This window comes from Morchella sextelata, assembly GCF_020137385.1.
Source record: "Morchella sextelata strain SCLS chromosome Unknown scls_27, whole genome shotgun sequence".
Taxonomy (NCBI): Eukaryota; Fungi; Ascomycota; class Pezizomycetes; order Pezizales; family Morchellaceae; genus Morchella; species Morchella sextelata.
The window spans coordinates 182,595-198,580 of record NW_025408642.1 but is presented as its reverse complement, the minus strand read 5'-3'; the positions used below and the strand labels follow the sequence as shown (position 1 = coordinate 198,580).

The 15,986-nt window shown below is 49.3% G+C and overlaps 4 protein-coding genes across 4 annotated transcripts; 2 read left to right on the top strand and 2 right to left on the bottom strand.

The window, feature by feature from the left end:
* Window positions 1-3,110: 3,110 nt before the first annotated feature.
* Window positions 3,111-5,187, top strand: H6S33_008607 (uncharacterized protein; the record flags this gene model as incomplete). Its single annotated transcript, XM_044840077.1, has 5 exons — window positions 3,111-3,301; window positions 3,369-3,517; window positions 3,593-4,111; window positions 4,172-4,635; window positions 4,711-5,187. The coding sequence occupies 5 exons, from the start codon at window positions 3,111-3,113 to the stop codon at window positions 5,185-5,187; spliced, it is 1,800 nt and encodes a 599-aa protein (XP_044687721.1).
* A 764-nt stretch (window positions 5,188-5,951) lies between these two features.
* Window positions 5,952-7,977, bottom strand: H6S33_008606 (uncharacterized protein; the record flags this gene model as incomplete). Its single annotated transcript, XM_044840076.1, has 8 exons — window positions 5,952-6,114; window positions 6,171-6,331; window positions 6,396-6,506; window positions 6,558-7,053; window positions 7,229-7,533; window positions 7,589-7,650; window positions 7,721-7,775; window positions 7,834-7,977. 8 exons carry the CDS (start codon window positions 7,975-7,977, stop codon window positions 5,952-5,954), a joined length of 1,497 nt encoding a protein of 498 aa, XP_044687720.1.
* A 1,513-nt stretch (window positions 7,978-9,490) lies between these two features.
* H6S33_008605 (uncharacterized protein) lies at window positions 9,491-10,222 on the bottom strand (the record flags this gene model as incomplete). The annotated part of the gene is made up of 5 exons (XM_044840075.1): window positions 9,491-9,599; window positions 9,654-9,758; window positions 9,830-9,904; window positions 10,098-10,127; window positions 10,188-10,222. The coding sequence occupies 5 exons, from the start codon at window positions 10,220-10,222 to the stop codon at window positions 9,491-9,493; spliced, it is 354 nt and encodes a 117-aa protein (XP_044687719.1).
* Window positions 10,223-11,077: 855 nt separating this feature from the next.
* On the top strand, window positions 11,078-15,446 carry H6S33_008604 (uncharacterized protein; the record flags this gene model as incomplete). The annotated part of the gene is made up of 5 exons (XM_044840074.1): window positions 11,078-11,589; window positions 11,728-12,776; window positions 12,830-13,529; window positions 13,582-15,350; window positions 15,415-15,446. 5 exons carry the CDS (start codon window positions 11,078-11,080, stop codon window positions 15,444-15,446), a joined length of 4,062 nt encoding a protein of 1,353 aa, XP_044687718.1.
* Between the last annotated feature and the right edge of the window lie 540 nt (window positions 15,447-15,986).

Sequence of the window (15,986 nt, the reverse complement as noted above, 5' to 3'; positions counted from 1 at the left end):
CATATTTCCATGCACCGTGGATGGATACATGGCATGTAACTCGTACATTAGTACACTTTATCATGGTGTCCATCTAGTCTGCACTAATCAGGCGGAGAAGGGCTTATTGCGAGCCGTCGTTTACTTCCCCAGGATTTGGTTCGGTCCGTGCACTGCAGATCAAAGAGCCACTTAAAGAATCCCATCAGCTAACAGTTTATTACTTTGAAATATAGACTCATAGGGTAGGTAGTGTATCAACACGTCATAATTCTGCTCCCGGCCGAGAAAAGAGGTGGAGATAACTACTCTAATGATCAGATTTAGGATGCTTTTTCTGAGAAACCACCTTACTTTCTTTCCTTTTTTTCTCGCAGCATAAAAACCCTTTCGCTCCATCTCAACCAATCGGAGAAGAAGGAGACACGTCCGGACCAGTCAAATATCTCTTACCTTGGTTGAAGGGAGCTAGTAATATCCCTTCAAGATCAGTGCCAATGCTACCACTTCAACGGTAGATAATCCAAATCACGGGTTCAATGTGTGGGGGTTTTGATTATGGAATGAACCATTCATGGGCCACGCGCAAGGCCAAGCTGCTGATGTTCCTAACAATGACTAAAATTTCGATTGTATCCAAGTCCACGTGATTGGGGGGAGGACTGCGATCGTGAGTATTGATTAGAATTACGAAACCCTGGCAGCTCACTTGGAGTCATACCCTATCACTCGAACAAATTAGTGTTTTAATCTCAAAGGCGTTAGGTAGTACACCCACTGGAAAAAGGTGAGGAAACAACGCCTGCATTTAACACCAACCCCGGTGACGAGAGGTACTTGAACTATAAAATGAAAGAGAGCGTATATAGTGCGGCCTCTAAGGTATATTTGACGCCTTGTACGGCCTCCCTTCAAAAGTCATGGTTGTTGTTTAACCGCGTTTGTGTTCACTCGTTGTTTCGTCACTTTTTTCCTGTGGGTGTACATAGGGGATCTTACCTGTGCATAACTACATAAGTACGTTGCCCCCTAAGAGGTAGAGTTCCTTGCCTGTTGTGGGCCTTTGTAATTTGATGACCCCCGCGGGCCGGCCAAAAGATCTCTTACTGTGAAAGTCCTTTTCCTCACTTCTTTCGGACCTGCGTGTTGTTCTTAGCAGTCGGATCCCATGATGTTATTTTTTCCCGTTTCCTGTTGATGAGGCCCACTTTCCATGTTGCATCGACGGAACCAAAGCTTTCCCCATCAACTCACCGCAACCTTGCACTTGTGCGTATGTAACAAAGTTAACCGGCTATCCCTCGGTTTCTTTTTTGGGCGCCCAGCCAATCCGGATTGGTTCGCCCCTACCGGCGTTCTCAGGAGAGGCCGAGATCTGAAACAGCTCCCAAGTCTAAGGAAAAAAAATAAACAGAGCTGGGTTGAAAATCACCCCAAACGTGGTACACCCCGTTCTGAGGTCCAAGGCCGATTTACCTTTCCTGGATATGTGGGTACGACACAAAACCGGGTACTGTCGTTCACGGGGTATTGGCGGATACTGGGTGATGGCGGACTGGGCAAAAAAGAGACAGCCAAGCCAACATTTACCTGCAATTCGCCAATACCCAGTATCCGCCAATACCCCGTGCAGGTTCCCGTGATTCAAATCCTGGATGACAAAGAAGCTTATTATGTCTTACATTGAAAGACGTCAAATTGCCTAGATAAAGTTAGGAATATGAGTTATTAGTTATCATTTAGTGACTCGTACGTATGCATTCATATCGGTTAATATCAAAGCAATTAAACCAGCAACAACATTCACCAGTACTGAACCGAAGATAAGTTAATACCCTAAACTGCGTACGAGTGCATGCACCTGGTGGTTCCACGAGAATTATTGGGAGCTCATAATAATTGCTTCTTGAAGTGCTCTTCAGATTTCCGTCGGGAGGCGGCGGCTTATGGCGCTAATAACTCTTCCGCCCTTGCATTCGATCCATGTCTATCGTGGGATTGTTGGAGGCATCTATAAACGAAGAAGATTTTCTGCGCACGGCCGCGCAAAGTCCGCTTATCTACCTGGACGGAGTATCAGCTATGTAGTTCTTTGATTTATCTCATGTACTTACTGCTATCGATATCGGATGCCATACAAAAAAGGCGCCAAGTCCGCTATTTTGTATAACATGCAATAGCAGTCCATTTTGAAAACATCAGGAAACTAGTATGATTACATAGTTAGTGGAGTTGTGTACCTGCACATAGAGCTTGTGGGGTTGATTACCCACATCCTTTAGTAGACAACAGTTATTATAACACGAACCAGTAGTTTTGAGACAACCGCCTCTTAACGGATTGGTGTCTGATGTGTGACGTGAGCCGGTAGTTTGGGATGTTGAAGGAAGGACGGAAGAGAAGGGATGCTAGTCTAGAATTGAAATAAGCCAGGTGCACAGGGGCACGCTAAAATTAATCGTCTGGTTGATTAGATATACCTGTGTAAATTTAGCTTGCGGGTTTAATTTTCCACCCCAGGATGCTATAGTGTACCGATACTCTATGTACTGAAGCTCCTCCATAATGTCAGATATTGTTTCTGAGTAGATGTACTCGTATTATAGAGATTATCGCGGACTGGATGGGCTGCGTGGGATTGTAATGTTGTGACACTGTTGGCTAGAACAAATCTCGTGGGGGTTCTACTCTGATTCCTCATTCGGTTTCAGAATCCCCAGCGAGATACATGTACCTAGCAATGGTTGTCCATCAATTGATCCATCAATTCCATCCATACATCTGTTCGCGATCTATGCCTAATCTGGGGAGCTTGTCAGTCAGTAGGTGCGTATACGCCTTGCGAACTAATCATATTAAATCTGATAAGCGACATGGTCGTGCAGAGCAGATCGAGCAAGAACCTTTCCCCTCTTCCCTTCCCTTGCCTCAACTGTATTCGTCACCCCCGTTTCAGATTTCCCATCGTGATCTAGTTTTCCAGCTACCTTAAAATGGAGGATATATATCTGGATTGGCGCTCCTTTGCTCTCTGATGCTATCGATATATCCCGGTTGAAGAAGGGGGGCGACTTTCCACGCGTTGACATACAGACAGAACACAGCTAGTAGGGAGCAGTCAGAAACTTCAAATGTCAACATCAGTCTCCAACGCTATTGCACTTGATACCAAGCCAGATGAAAAGACTGCTGGCTCATCAGCAATCGAATCATACGATCCGACATTATCAAATCCACATTCAGAAGGTAGTTGGTTCCAAAGGGCCAAGGCGGAAATTTTGTTTCTTTGCACAACAAAAGAAGGATTGATTGGGGGATATGAGTCAGTATTGAGTAGTTCATTTTTGTCGTAGCCTATTCTAGAACGAAAGCTTAATCCATGAACACAGTTACGTATGGCTTCTCACGCCAGACATACCGCCGTTTAACTGGAAGTACAAGGATCGAGTACAGCCATTTTATGGAATTAATGATCGGATACCGCTGCTATTAACAATTCTCCTTGGAATGCAGCACTCTCTGGCAATGATGGGTGGCAGTATGTTACCAAACTCTTGTTTCTATGAAACCCTCCCACTTTTATCATATACATAGTGACTAATAATTGATATAGTCGTTACACCACCAATCATTCTTGTTGGCGCATCAGGGGTAAACCTGGACACAGGAACGGTGGGGTACCTGGTGTCCACCGCCTTAATCCTTTCGGGAATTTTCTCAGCATTCCAAATATTTCGGTTTAAAATCTTCAATACTGGTTTTTGGCTAGGCACAGGCATGATGTGTGTCGTTGGTGAAGCCTTCTCTGTTGTACCAATTGCGCAAGCATACTTTGCGCAACAGTATGCATCAGGATATTGTGATATAGGACAAGATGGACGAAGATTACCGTGCCCCGACGCTTATGGGAGGCTTATCGGCACGATATCAGTCGTCATGTGTTTCCAAATCGCAATTAGCTTGGTAAAACCAAGGGTTCTAATGAAGATGTGCCCAAATCTTGTTGTAGGGATGGTGATGATATGCATTGGCTCTGGTCTAGTGGCCAGTGGTACTAAAAGCTGGGCAGGTGGGAGCGGGCCGTGTATGAACAGGCCTGAAAGTGGATTTTTCGAACTTTGTCCAAACATTGGTAGGTTGCAAGTGATTTCCCATGATTTTGAGTCCAAACCTAACCCACTTCTTACACTAGCTGCACCCCAACCTCGGCTTTGGGGATCACCCTCGTTTATTGGCCTTGGCTTTTCCGTCTACATCACCATTCTCATTGTCGAGCTCTTCGGTGCCCCCCTCATTCGCAATTGCTCCGTTGCCTGCGGCCTGCTCGTGGGTGCGGTTATTGCCGCAGCGACAGGGTTTATAGACAGTGCTCCAATCAATAAAGCACCTTCAGTGACATTCATGTGGACGCATACATTCAAGCTTGGAATTGATGGGTCACTGGTACTCCCATTGATAGCCTGCTGTATCACTACTTCCATAAGCTGTCTTGGCGACATTATGGCAACAGCTGAGGTTTCTGGAATTGATGTCGAGACGGAGGGAAACCCCGATTTGGATGTGAGAATCCAAGGCGGACTCACAGCAGATGCGCTATGGAGCGTCCTTGCTGGACTAGCCACTAGCACACCAACCGTTTGCTTTGCACAAAACAATGTGAGTCGGCCTACTTCTCCCCAAATCAACGTAGCATATTACATTTGTTAACGTATATTCCTTTTTCTTCTGTAGGGTGTGATAGCACTAAGTGGCTGCGCTTCTCGTCGTGCTGGATATGCAGCCTGTTTCTTCCTGTTCCTCGCCGGTGTCTGCTCCAAATTCGGCGCGGCAATAACGGTACTCCCGGCCTCTGTCATTGGCGGCATGACCACTTTCCTCTTCACTTCAGTGATAGTTTCCGGCATCAGAATCCTCTCCACAGTTCGCTGGACCCGTCGAAATAGGTTCATTGCCACTGCAGCACTGACGCTTGGCTTTTCTGATTTGATCGTGCCCAACTGGATCATCTTCCTGATACCAGAGACCGAGAGCAAAGCATTGCATAGTTTTTATGAGGGTCTTGGCTTGATTATATCGACTGGATATGTCATTGTTGCATTTGTAGGGTGCTCGCTGAATGCAATTCTGCCGGACGAAAAGACCGGAAGTGCTGGCGCTGGGTACAAGAAAGAGCTACCGTTGACTGAATCCCCGACTAAAGCAGATTAAAGTGAAGATGGATGATTTAAACTTACTTTTTTTACCCTCTCGGGGCTTCTTTCTATTTGTTTATTAAAAGTTTGGATTTGGAAGCCGGGCTTGGCTAGGAGGGTTCTTGTTTTGGGTTCACATTTAAAACAATGAGATGTCTAATGGTTTGTCTTAATTTATACAACTCAAAAATAATCACCTGGGGTTTCGGAATTAATGATCGTGCGCGTGATACGAATTGATATGTAATAGCTGGACTTTCTCCCGAGCGAAAATATGGCAATACATTCCGAAGTACAGGCCTAGGGACTCCTAGTTTAAATCACTCCCTTACTCGAACGACCTGTGGGTTTAGCTACCAAAGTTAGACCGGGGGAGCTGGAAATGGTGTGGGGCAACCTAAGGGAGGAATAAACGGGCCGAGAAAAGGAAAAGGGGACAAATTGCATTAGGGAAAGTAGAGGATGGGTCAAAAGGTAGCAATATTCCGTTACACATTTCAGTTTATTTTCTTTATTTTATTTCTTTGACGCGTTTCTGGGTTTGTCAGATATTGTCATAACCTCCGGGTTGCATGCAGTTAATGAAGTAATCAATCAATCAATCAATCAATCAATCAAAATCCCCGAGTTATAGATCCGAGTGATAACTTATGATTCAATTCAATAATCAAATTACGAAAACTCCACCTAACAGTTAAACCAATAACTACACTCAAATATGTGCACTATATATACCAACTACCAAGCATCCCTCTACTCCACTCACCCAAAACACTCACACTACACTTCCCTAACCTTCAACGTACACCTGACCTTCTCGCCCCTCACAGTGGGTAACCAATGCTCCACGATCTTTATCCCCTCTCCTTCGTGCTCATACAGTTCCATCTCAAACATCCTAAACACCCTCGCAAACACCATATACAGCTCTGCCCACGCCAAGCTTCTCACTGTCAGCACATCCATAATCAACTCTGGGAAGGGAAAGGAGTGGCTTACTTCATCCCGAGGCATTGTCGTGACCCGGCGGAGAAGCTGACGAGGTACTTATCGAGCTCTTTGGCCTTGGGGACGAGCCAGCGCGTGGGGTCGAATTCGTGGCTGGAGGAGAAGAGGTCTTCGTTGTGGTGGACGACGTAGGAGTCCATCATTACTACGGTCTGTATACATACTACATCAGCACTCGTGACATGAGTAGATACCTAATTAGCTAGGGGAACCTACACCACCGGGGAAGAATGCGCCTGCAATAGTCGCGCCCTCCGCTGGCACTACTCGCGGCAGGGGGCCTATCACACCGTAGGACATCCTCAGGGACTCCTTGATAAACGCCGTCTACAACGTATTAGCTCAATGCCTAGGTTTATCCGATATCTAGCATCTCACCAGATACGGCAAGCTCTCCAACTCCTTCAACGACGCAACATCCCTCACAGCCGGCATCACCTCCCTTAGCTCCCTCAGCAGCCGCTCTCCAACCTCCGGCTTCTGCAGCGCATACACAGTCCCTACGCAGAGCGCATGCCTTGTCGTATGCGTGCCCGCACTCACGACCGTCACACCCTCCTTCGCAAGATAGTCGATCGTCTTCTCGTCCGGTTCCGGGTATGCCTCTAGCAGACGGTTGAAGATCGTTGTATGCCCGGCCTTTGTTGGAGCGGTGTCGGCGGTGGGTGAGAGGAGGTGCTGGATCTGGTGGCGGCAGTCTTGCTCCATTTCGAGGAAGCCGGCGCCGTCGGGCATCAGCAGGTTTGCGAGCCAGAAGGGCATGTTGCCGGCGAGGCGGGCGAGGAGGGGGAAGTGCTTGAAGACGAGGAAGACTTCTTGTTGCTTGTCGAAGGCTTCCATGGCGCGGGAACGGAAGTCGGCGTTGTTGAGGACGCTATTGGATGTTCAGTATTGTCTCTTCATATATTGACTTACTTAGTAGCAAGAGGAGGGATGCTGAAAATAAAGATTGTTTATATGGAGAGTATAGAACCGTCTACCATAGAATAAACCCTTATCTTAACACCCATACCTCAGTTCTCCCACTACCAAAACTAGAAGCTACTTACCCATAACTAATCCCAAACGAAAAATCTGATACCGTATCAATCGTCACCGCCTGATACGCATTATGCACGCACACCTCTCTTCCGGTATCTGCATACTCCCCCTCCAGTCTCTGTACCAGCCTATCGACCTTGCTCTGCACCAGCGGCTCCAGATCAAAGATTGTGCGCCGCGAGAAAGATTGGTTGAGCACTGACCGTTTGCAGCGGTGCTCGGCGTTCGAGACGGTGCCGAAGGAGGAGTTGGAGAGGTTGAAGAGCTGGTAGAAGCCGTGGTACTTGGTGAGGGGCGTGTTGAGGCGGTAGATCTATGAGGGGGTGTTAGTGGGTGGGTTATGGGGAGGGGAGGAGGAGGGGAGGGACTTCGTGGTAGGCGCTGGGAGGGGAGAGGTGGATTTCGTTGTGGCTGATGCGGACTATGGGGCCTGTAGAAGGTTAGTAGCTAGCTTGAAGATATTTGGAAGAAGAGTGTTATTATTATTGTAGTATCCTTACCGTATTTCTTATGGAGGTCTTGGAGATGGTATGTAAGTTGACCATCTTTAATAATCTTGAGCACACAGTACATTAGTAGATACCACAGCAATAAACACTTCAGAAATCCCCACATCATAATAGATCTGATAAAGCGACGACACCGCCGCCAGCCGTGGTCCCGGGAACTTCGCCAGTGGGTGCAGCGTATAGCGGTATAGATACAGCCCAAGCCGATACACCAGCACGGCAATCAACACGACAGAAGCGTAGCCCATTTTCGCGAGTTTCTGGAGACGCAGGGTATGATAGAAGAAACACTAGTATTTTGTTCAATTCAGGGCTTTATGGTGGTATTTATACAGGAACTTGATATGGCTGCTAGCTATTATCCTTTAGACCCTCGCTGGCCACGGGGAAATACCCATGTCTTCTACCTCAGGTATTTGAGAGAGTGGGGGTTATTGATAGATGTGGCTCTCGTTATGGGTGTGCTTTCATTATGGGTGTGCTTTTCACAATAGATATATCCTTTCCGGACCACTCAAGCACCACCCTCACTCGAGCATTAACGCAAAAAGGGCCTATAGCATAACCGGCTTCTACACTCTTGCAATTGAACTAGGTTCTCCCCATTCCCCGCCACCCAGCCACCAGCCAAAACCGGGGGATATTCGCCTAGTCCATATGTGAAAGTGCCTATTCGATCATTCCCACCACCCACACATTACCTTATCAGAGTAATCAGGCCTCCCCAAACCTCAGTGCCCGCCGTCATCAAAACCGCCCGATGACAACTCCAGCGCTATCCCTATTCCATATGCTTTGCCGCAGCAGCACATATACATATAGCCAGCGGTCGAGAGATACAGCCTTGTTTGGAATAGAGGTTCTGGATTAGGGCGTGATGGGTTACACGGCAGCTGTCGAGAGGGCCGATCGCCGTGCGGGTGGGGCCGAAAATATCCGCTGGGCGGGGGTTGGGGGTTGGTTAAGCATTTCTGCATCCAGGGTTGCAGGTATGTGACGGATAGTATTTAGAGTTGAAGAAAGACGGTGTGGGGGTTAACATTGACGGATGTGTGTGTGTGTGGGGTTGCCGTCATGTATTATCACTCGGGAATATTATCAGTCGCATTTTGGACTTTCGCTAATGCGGAGAGGGACGAAAACACCTATATGGGATTCATAGAATTATATAAGTCCCATGCGTGAGGACTTTTGTCGGCAGCCAGCTCCAAGAGGGGTTTCGCCTGTATGTACTCCGGTATTTTCTCCTGGTACACTACGATATTTTAATCGCGTCTGGAGGAGAGTATGTAGATACGTGTAGCAATGACTCAATTGTGCCTTTAAGATTTTAGCCATAAGAGCTGTCTGGTCTATCGCTTCTTTTGACCTCGATCATTGTAGATGCGCTACTATACGCAATTCGTAGTAGAATGAAGAGGTTGGTATTAATATTCCGCATCATAGTGGTAGTTTGGTTATAAGTATGAGGTCAAGGGGCCGAGACGAAAAAAGCTTGATGGTCCCATAGCTTTCTAGCTCGTGTCTTGATGAGAAATTGAGGAAGTTCATGTACGGCATTAAGATACATGTATGTTTTCCTTCAAGACCACGAATCCCAGTTGCCAGTAAAGGGTTAGGGTTTACGTGCGACAGAGCCACATACAAGGTTCAGGTTGTCCTTGTTTCCTGTCAATCAGGTCATGTGTGTATCGAAACAAATCGTTCCGTTCTTCGTTTCGAGCGTTGAGATGGCGTCGCGTGCCTATCACCGCTGCTCTTCTAATTCTTGGGACCTGTCTTATTCTTATTTATGCGCAGTACTCTAGCTGATACTTGGCGCAGGACCTCAGTTCTGGTGGTGGTGGTTGGTCTCCATACCCACATGTGCCTACATACTCTAGTCAATCACCTGTCTGTGCAGGAGTGTGGATTAAGTGCGCACAACAACTCGCTTATCTGCTCCATGATCCAGGAATGCGCAACGATCTCGTCGGGCATCTGGAGCTTAAGCTTGCAGAGTGGCAAACTGAGATGATTCCTAGGCGCACTAGGAGATTTAACTCCAATACTGTTAAAGGGAGTTCTGTAGTAGAGTACAGACAGAGAGGAATTGAGTACATGTAGTAAATACTAATCCGACCTAGATCGGAATATGCTGCAAGAGGACTGAGGAGAACGAAGAACAGGCGGGGACTGTACAGGGAACACGTATCGTGTGACAACCGCGACAGCAAAGACAGATAAGTAGCAACAGCCTTATCCAGCCCGCTCTCTGTTTCTGTTCTATCCGTTCTGTTCGTTCAGACAGTACTAGATGTGCTTGTTTGCAAGTCTAGAGGTCTTTCTTCTTTCGCATCCAGAGCACGATTCGAGCGGAATGGCTTACGTACTCGAGCATGCTGCACAGCCAAAGTCCCTGGGGATTTATGCCTGTTGTCAACTGTTTTCTCTTTTGCCTGGTTGGGGTGGCACGAACATCTCTCGCCAGCCTGCGGGGGATCGAAACGTCATCCTGGGAACAAGGAAAAAACAAAAAATTGAAACGTCGGGATGGGATGTGTGACATCGGATTTCGGTATCTTGGGTAGAGGTATATCTACATACACATTCAGACTGCTTGTCACACCCAGGAATCTGTGTGATGAGATGATGAGATGAGATTGATCCTCTAGATCGCCTGGTGTATTGTAGAGTATGCTCTGCGAGTCTACCCTACTGTACCTGGATGGCTCTGTGCCTCTCTCAGACTGTATGCTTGGTGCTGCATCGGTTGTACTGTTTCCGAGATATTGCTCTATTTCCGGGAGCTGAGAGGGAGACGAGAGAGAAAGAGATGGCGTTTGCAGGAGCTGAAAGAAAGAACACACACTGTACTCAATGCCATGCCATGCCATGCCAATGCTCTCTGCTCACTCCCTCTCTCTCTCCCACTCTCCCCCGGCGCCCTCTCCCAGCAGCACTGGCAGTGGCGGTAACGTCATTTGTGTGTAGACTTGACTTGGTGATAGGTATGTTATATCCACCCCCCCTCCCGTCATTCTATCCTCTCTCTCACTGATCCCCCCACTACTCCAAAAGAGCTGTGGTTCCCTCCCTCGTGAGATTCCCATCTATCCTCTCTAGTCTCTGATCATCATCATCATCATCCCCATCATCCCCATCATCCCCATCATCCCCATCATCCCCATCTCTCATCTCTCATCTCCCATTTCCCATCTCACATTTCCCCATCTTCCCGTTTTGCATTAAATATATACCCTACCCATACCCAATCTCTCTAGACCACTCTAATCTCGACAACTGCTAGTAACCGCATATCCCCCACACCCTCTCCGTTGAACTGGTCCCACAAGGCAATTGCCAATCATGGGGAGACACGACAACTACAGTCCGAGCTCTCACCGCAGATCCCCAAGTGCCAGTAGTTACGACGCTCGCTACAGGGTAAACTCTGAAGACGAGGAGGACTACTCCCACTACTCGGGGAAAAAATACAAAGAAAAGAAAGAAAAGAAAGGAGACTCTGGTGACGAGCGTAAGAAGCGCGAAAAAGAAGATAAAGAGAGACACGAAAAAGAAAAGAAAGAGAAAAAGCGCCGGGAGAAGGAGGGCTACAGCGGCGGCGACCCCAGTAGTTATGGGCGCCGTGAAGATGAACATCGGCGACACGAATATGTTCAAGAAGAAGATAGGTCAAGTGGTTATGGCGAGGAGCGCCGTGAACACCAGTATGAGGAGTCGCGCAGATTTCCCAGCGAGCACGGCGGCTACGGCATGCACCAGGAAAGCCATGGTTACGGCGAGAGGCCGAATATGCAGCAGGCATACGGCCATTCGAGCTACGGAGACCAGCCGGCGTATGGAAGTCAGCCGCAAACGTACCAAACCCCATCCCCTCCGAGTGCTGGATATGGAAGCGGACAAGGCGCGTATGTGTACCAGCCGACGTCGCCTCCCCCGGTTCAGTATCAGCCCTCTTATCAGCAGAATGCTTATGGTGGAGGGGGTGCGTATAGCGGAAGCACTTATCAGCCAGGTCCGTCACCACCTCCGCCGCAGGCGGGGTACGGAGCTTATGGAGGGTTCCCGCCTTCGGGGCCACCTGGCCCACCTCCACCGCAAAATTATGGCCACGGGTATCATCCGCAAGAGCAGCCTAGCTATGAATTCCGCCCGCAGGAGCAACCGGCGTCTTATGTAGGGTATAATCAATCCTCACCAGCCCAAGGGCCTTACGCAGGATACCAAGCGCCGCCGGGTCCACCTCCTGGTACTCCCGGCTATCACTCACCAGCTCCCCCGACACATGGCAGCCACGGATTCTATCCACCACCGCAGCCTCCTAGCTCAGGTTACGGTTCCTCGAGTTACAACGCGCCATCTTCTGCCTACAATGCGCCGTCTTCCGCATATAATGCGCCAGCTCCGGTCTACAATGCGCCGTCTTCCACTTATAACGCACAGTCTACGTACAATGCGCCCTCTTCCACCTACAATACACAGTCTGCCTACAATGCTTCACCTTCATACGGTGGGCCATCTTCAACTCATCATACCGCAGCTACCCCCCAAAACGCACCACCCATACCCTTAGCGGGCCTGTCAGGCATGGCTGCCGGTTTTGGTGCACATGCTCAGAAGCCGCAACCCAATCCGCAACCCAATATTGCACAGCAACAACAACAGGAGAACCCTCCTAGCGGGACAGGTCCTGCAAAGATTTCATTGGGGGCGTCGGCCGACCCAGCAAAACCGTCTGCGTTAAATACCTTTACAACCGGCTTGAACTCGGCACTGCATGGATATGCTAGGACATTTTTTCCAGTGAACACAACTCATAACCCTACGATACCTAACGTGGCATCTCACCAGGATAAGCCGACTGCATCATTAGGAGCCTCCGGCGAAAGTGGAGCACCATCACAGATTACTAATAAAAGATTTAATTCCTTTGCACGTGAAAGGGGTCGTAATTCCGTCAAGTGGTATGTTGACGGGAAGGATTACATGTATGCTGTCAGTATAGCTCTAGAAAACGCTCAGAAAAGCATCTGGATCCTGGATTGTATGCGGTTATCTCCTTGTCTTTGCGAGGGGCTAGCTAATCTTTTGGGATAGGGTGGTTGAGTCCTGAGATTTATCTTCGAAGGCCTCGAGGACCCGATGACCGATACCGTCTCGACAGAATGCTTTGCCGGGCCGCTAGACGTGGCGTCAAGGTCAATATCATTGTATACAAGGAGGTTACCCAGGCTTTGACCCGTAAGTCACTTAAACCCGTCCTCTCCCCATACATTTCATCTCTCATCTCAAAACACACCCCCACCTCCTCCAAACCGCTCTCCTTCCTATCTTCGCTGGCTTCAGATATCGCTCTGCCCCTTGCATTTCATGGTCTTGAAAAGCTTGAGGCCAAATACCCGCTCCTGTACCCCTCTGACGCCTCTGGTTTTGTCACAGTGAACTCATCACACACCAAGCACCACCTTGAGGACCTACATGAAAATATTGCTGTGTTTAGGCATCCCGACCATCTTCCAGATAGGCCGACAGTCCAGCAGGATATCTGGAAGAAGATTTCGGGCGGGAGCTACTCAATCGGCGATGGGCTCAAAGGGCTCTATGGTATGAGCAACGGTGTCGTGCTTTACTGGGCGCACCACGAGAAGCTGTGTTTGGTTGATGGGGAGATCGCCTTCATGGGTGGTCTGGATTTGTGCTTCGGAAGATGGGACACGAATAACCATCCCATCGCCGATGCCCACCCAGGGAATATTAACGAAGTCCTTTTTATTGGACAGGATTACAATAACGCTAGGTGACAATTTTATCTAAGACTTGGATGGATATTTTTACTGAACGGGTGATAGGTTGATGGATTTCCACACTGTTGAGAAATGGGACCAGAACAAAGTATCGCGCACCGAATCCTCCCGAATGGGATGGTCCGATGTCGCACTATGCTTCACGGGTCCGACAGTGATCGATCTGCAGCGCCATTTCATCGAGCGCTGGAATTACATCTACACCGAGAAGTACAAGATACGAAACGACAAGAGATTCTCCCTCATCCCCCTCGACGAGATCACCAAGAAGGAACAGAAAGAAGAAAGCCTCGGTAAGCACGCGGACCTTGTCGGGGTCCAGTGCCAGATTGTCCGTTCGGCCAGTAAATGGTCTCATGGCCTTCCCGTGACGGAGCACTCCATTGCCCAAGCCTACATTGATGTTATTCTTGCGGCCGAGCACTTTATCTACATCGAAAATCAGTTCTTCATCACGGCGACAGACGACCGGCAGAGCCCCATCATCAACAAGATTGGCTTTGCAATCGTCGAACGTATCCGCAGGGCCGTAGAGGACAGAAAGAAGTTCAGGGTCGTCGTGGTTATGCCAGCCGTCCCTGCGTTTGCAGGCGATCTCCAGGACGAGGGAAGCTTGGGTACTAGGGCTATCATGGAGTTCCAATACCGGTCCATATGCAGAGACAACAAACTCTCAATCATGGAGCAGATCGCAAAGGAAGGCGTTGATCCGATGGAGTACATCCGCTTCTACAACCTGCGCAACTACGATAGAATCAATGCCTCCGGCACGATGGAGCAAGTCGAGCAAGCGTCCGGCGTACCCTACGAGGCTGCTGCCGCAGCATACGACGAAAGGTTTGGCGGCGGCCACGGCCAAGGTACCCATGGCTACGGAAACCCGCAGCCTGACGCTTACCCCCGGTACCAGCAAAAGGCGCCAGGCGGCAGCAGCGAATGGGACAGCGTCTCACGATGCTCAATGCTCAATGGCGGCGACATCCGCACCGTCCCCTGGGAGGGCGATCCAAACCGGGAAATGGACGCCTTTGTCTCCGAGGAGCTATACGTGCACTCGAAACTCCTCATCGCCGACGACAGCACCGTCATCTGCGGTTCAGCCAACCTGAACGACCGCAGCCAGCTCGGCGACCACGACTCGGAGATCGCAATCGTCATTAATGACCCCACCGTGCTGTGGTCCTACATGAACGGGGAGGAGTACCAAGCCAAACAATTTGCCGCCACACTACGCCGCCAGATCTTCAGGAAGCACCTCGGCCTCCTCCCCGCGCAGGAGATGAGCGACTACAACAGGAACATGGATCCCATCTTCACCGAACGGGACGGGTACGACGGGTACGGTGTGCCCCATATCATAACCAACTGCTACGACTTTAACTCGTACGAAGACAGCCTCGTAGTTGACCCGCTAGGCGATCTCTTCTGGAACCTCTGGAATACCACGGCAAGGACCAACACCGAGGTCTTCAGCAAGGCATTCCACGCAGTACCCAACGACCGCGTCAGGAACTGGTCCCAATACAATGAGTTCTACTCAAAGTACTTTGTGCCAACTGCGGAGGAAAAGCTACGCGCCGAGGCGGAGACGAAGGAGCGTGCCGCGAAGGCGGCCGCGGCCGGACAGCCGAAGCCGGAGGCTGTCAAGCCGAGGGCGATGATCGAGTATGGCCATGTGGTGAAGTCCGAGTTTTCGCCTGGCGAGCAGGGCGTGTGGGAGCTTAAGGAGCTGCTGAGTAAGGTTAAAGGACACCTTGTGGAGATGCCTTTGGACTTTTTGGTGGAAGAGGATATTGCGAAGGAGGGGCTGGGACGTGAGTATTCCACTTCTTGCTAATTTTTTTGTTTGGGGTGGATGCTAATGAGACGGATGAGTAGTGAATGCTTTGACAGAGACGCTTTATACTTGAGCTGGGTTAGGTCAGGTTTTGGAGTATAGCGATTTTTTTAGATGTCTTATGAAATATAGGATGGGATGGGATGGGATGGGGGTTAGCTTCTAAGTGTGATATCCTAGCATGGGCACGGAAATAGGGAAAATTTCACTTTTTGTATACCAGTCAATATAGCTTTGTGGCAGTTTCTAGAGAGGATCTGTGCATGAAGGCTCTGAGTTTGTTTGTTTCTGTGGGTGCTGAGCACCTTTGTAAATACCTATCTACATGTAGCTTCCTTCCTATCCAGGCTTCCGTAGGGCCAGTGATCGTCGTCCCCCATCGCACCTCTGTGGTGCCCGTTGTCTGCACCGCCAACAAAGAAAGAAAGAAACCGCATCCGCACCTTCCCCGCCACCAGAAACAGGTTAGCCCCTCCCGGGGAGCCAAGAAAAAGCAAAGTCCGGGGGATCCGCCCCGATGACGTTATCCAGATTCCAGATCCCGACCGTGCCCCGCGGAACAAAACCCCCACCTGCTGGTTCCGCGAGGACTGGAGGGTGCATAGAGAACATA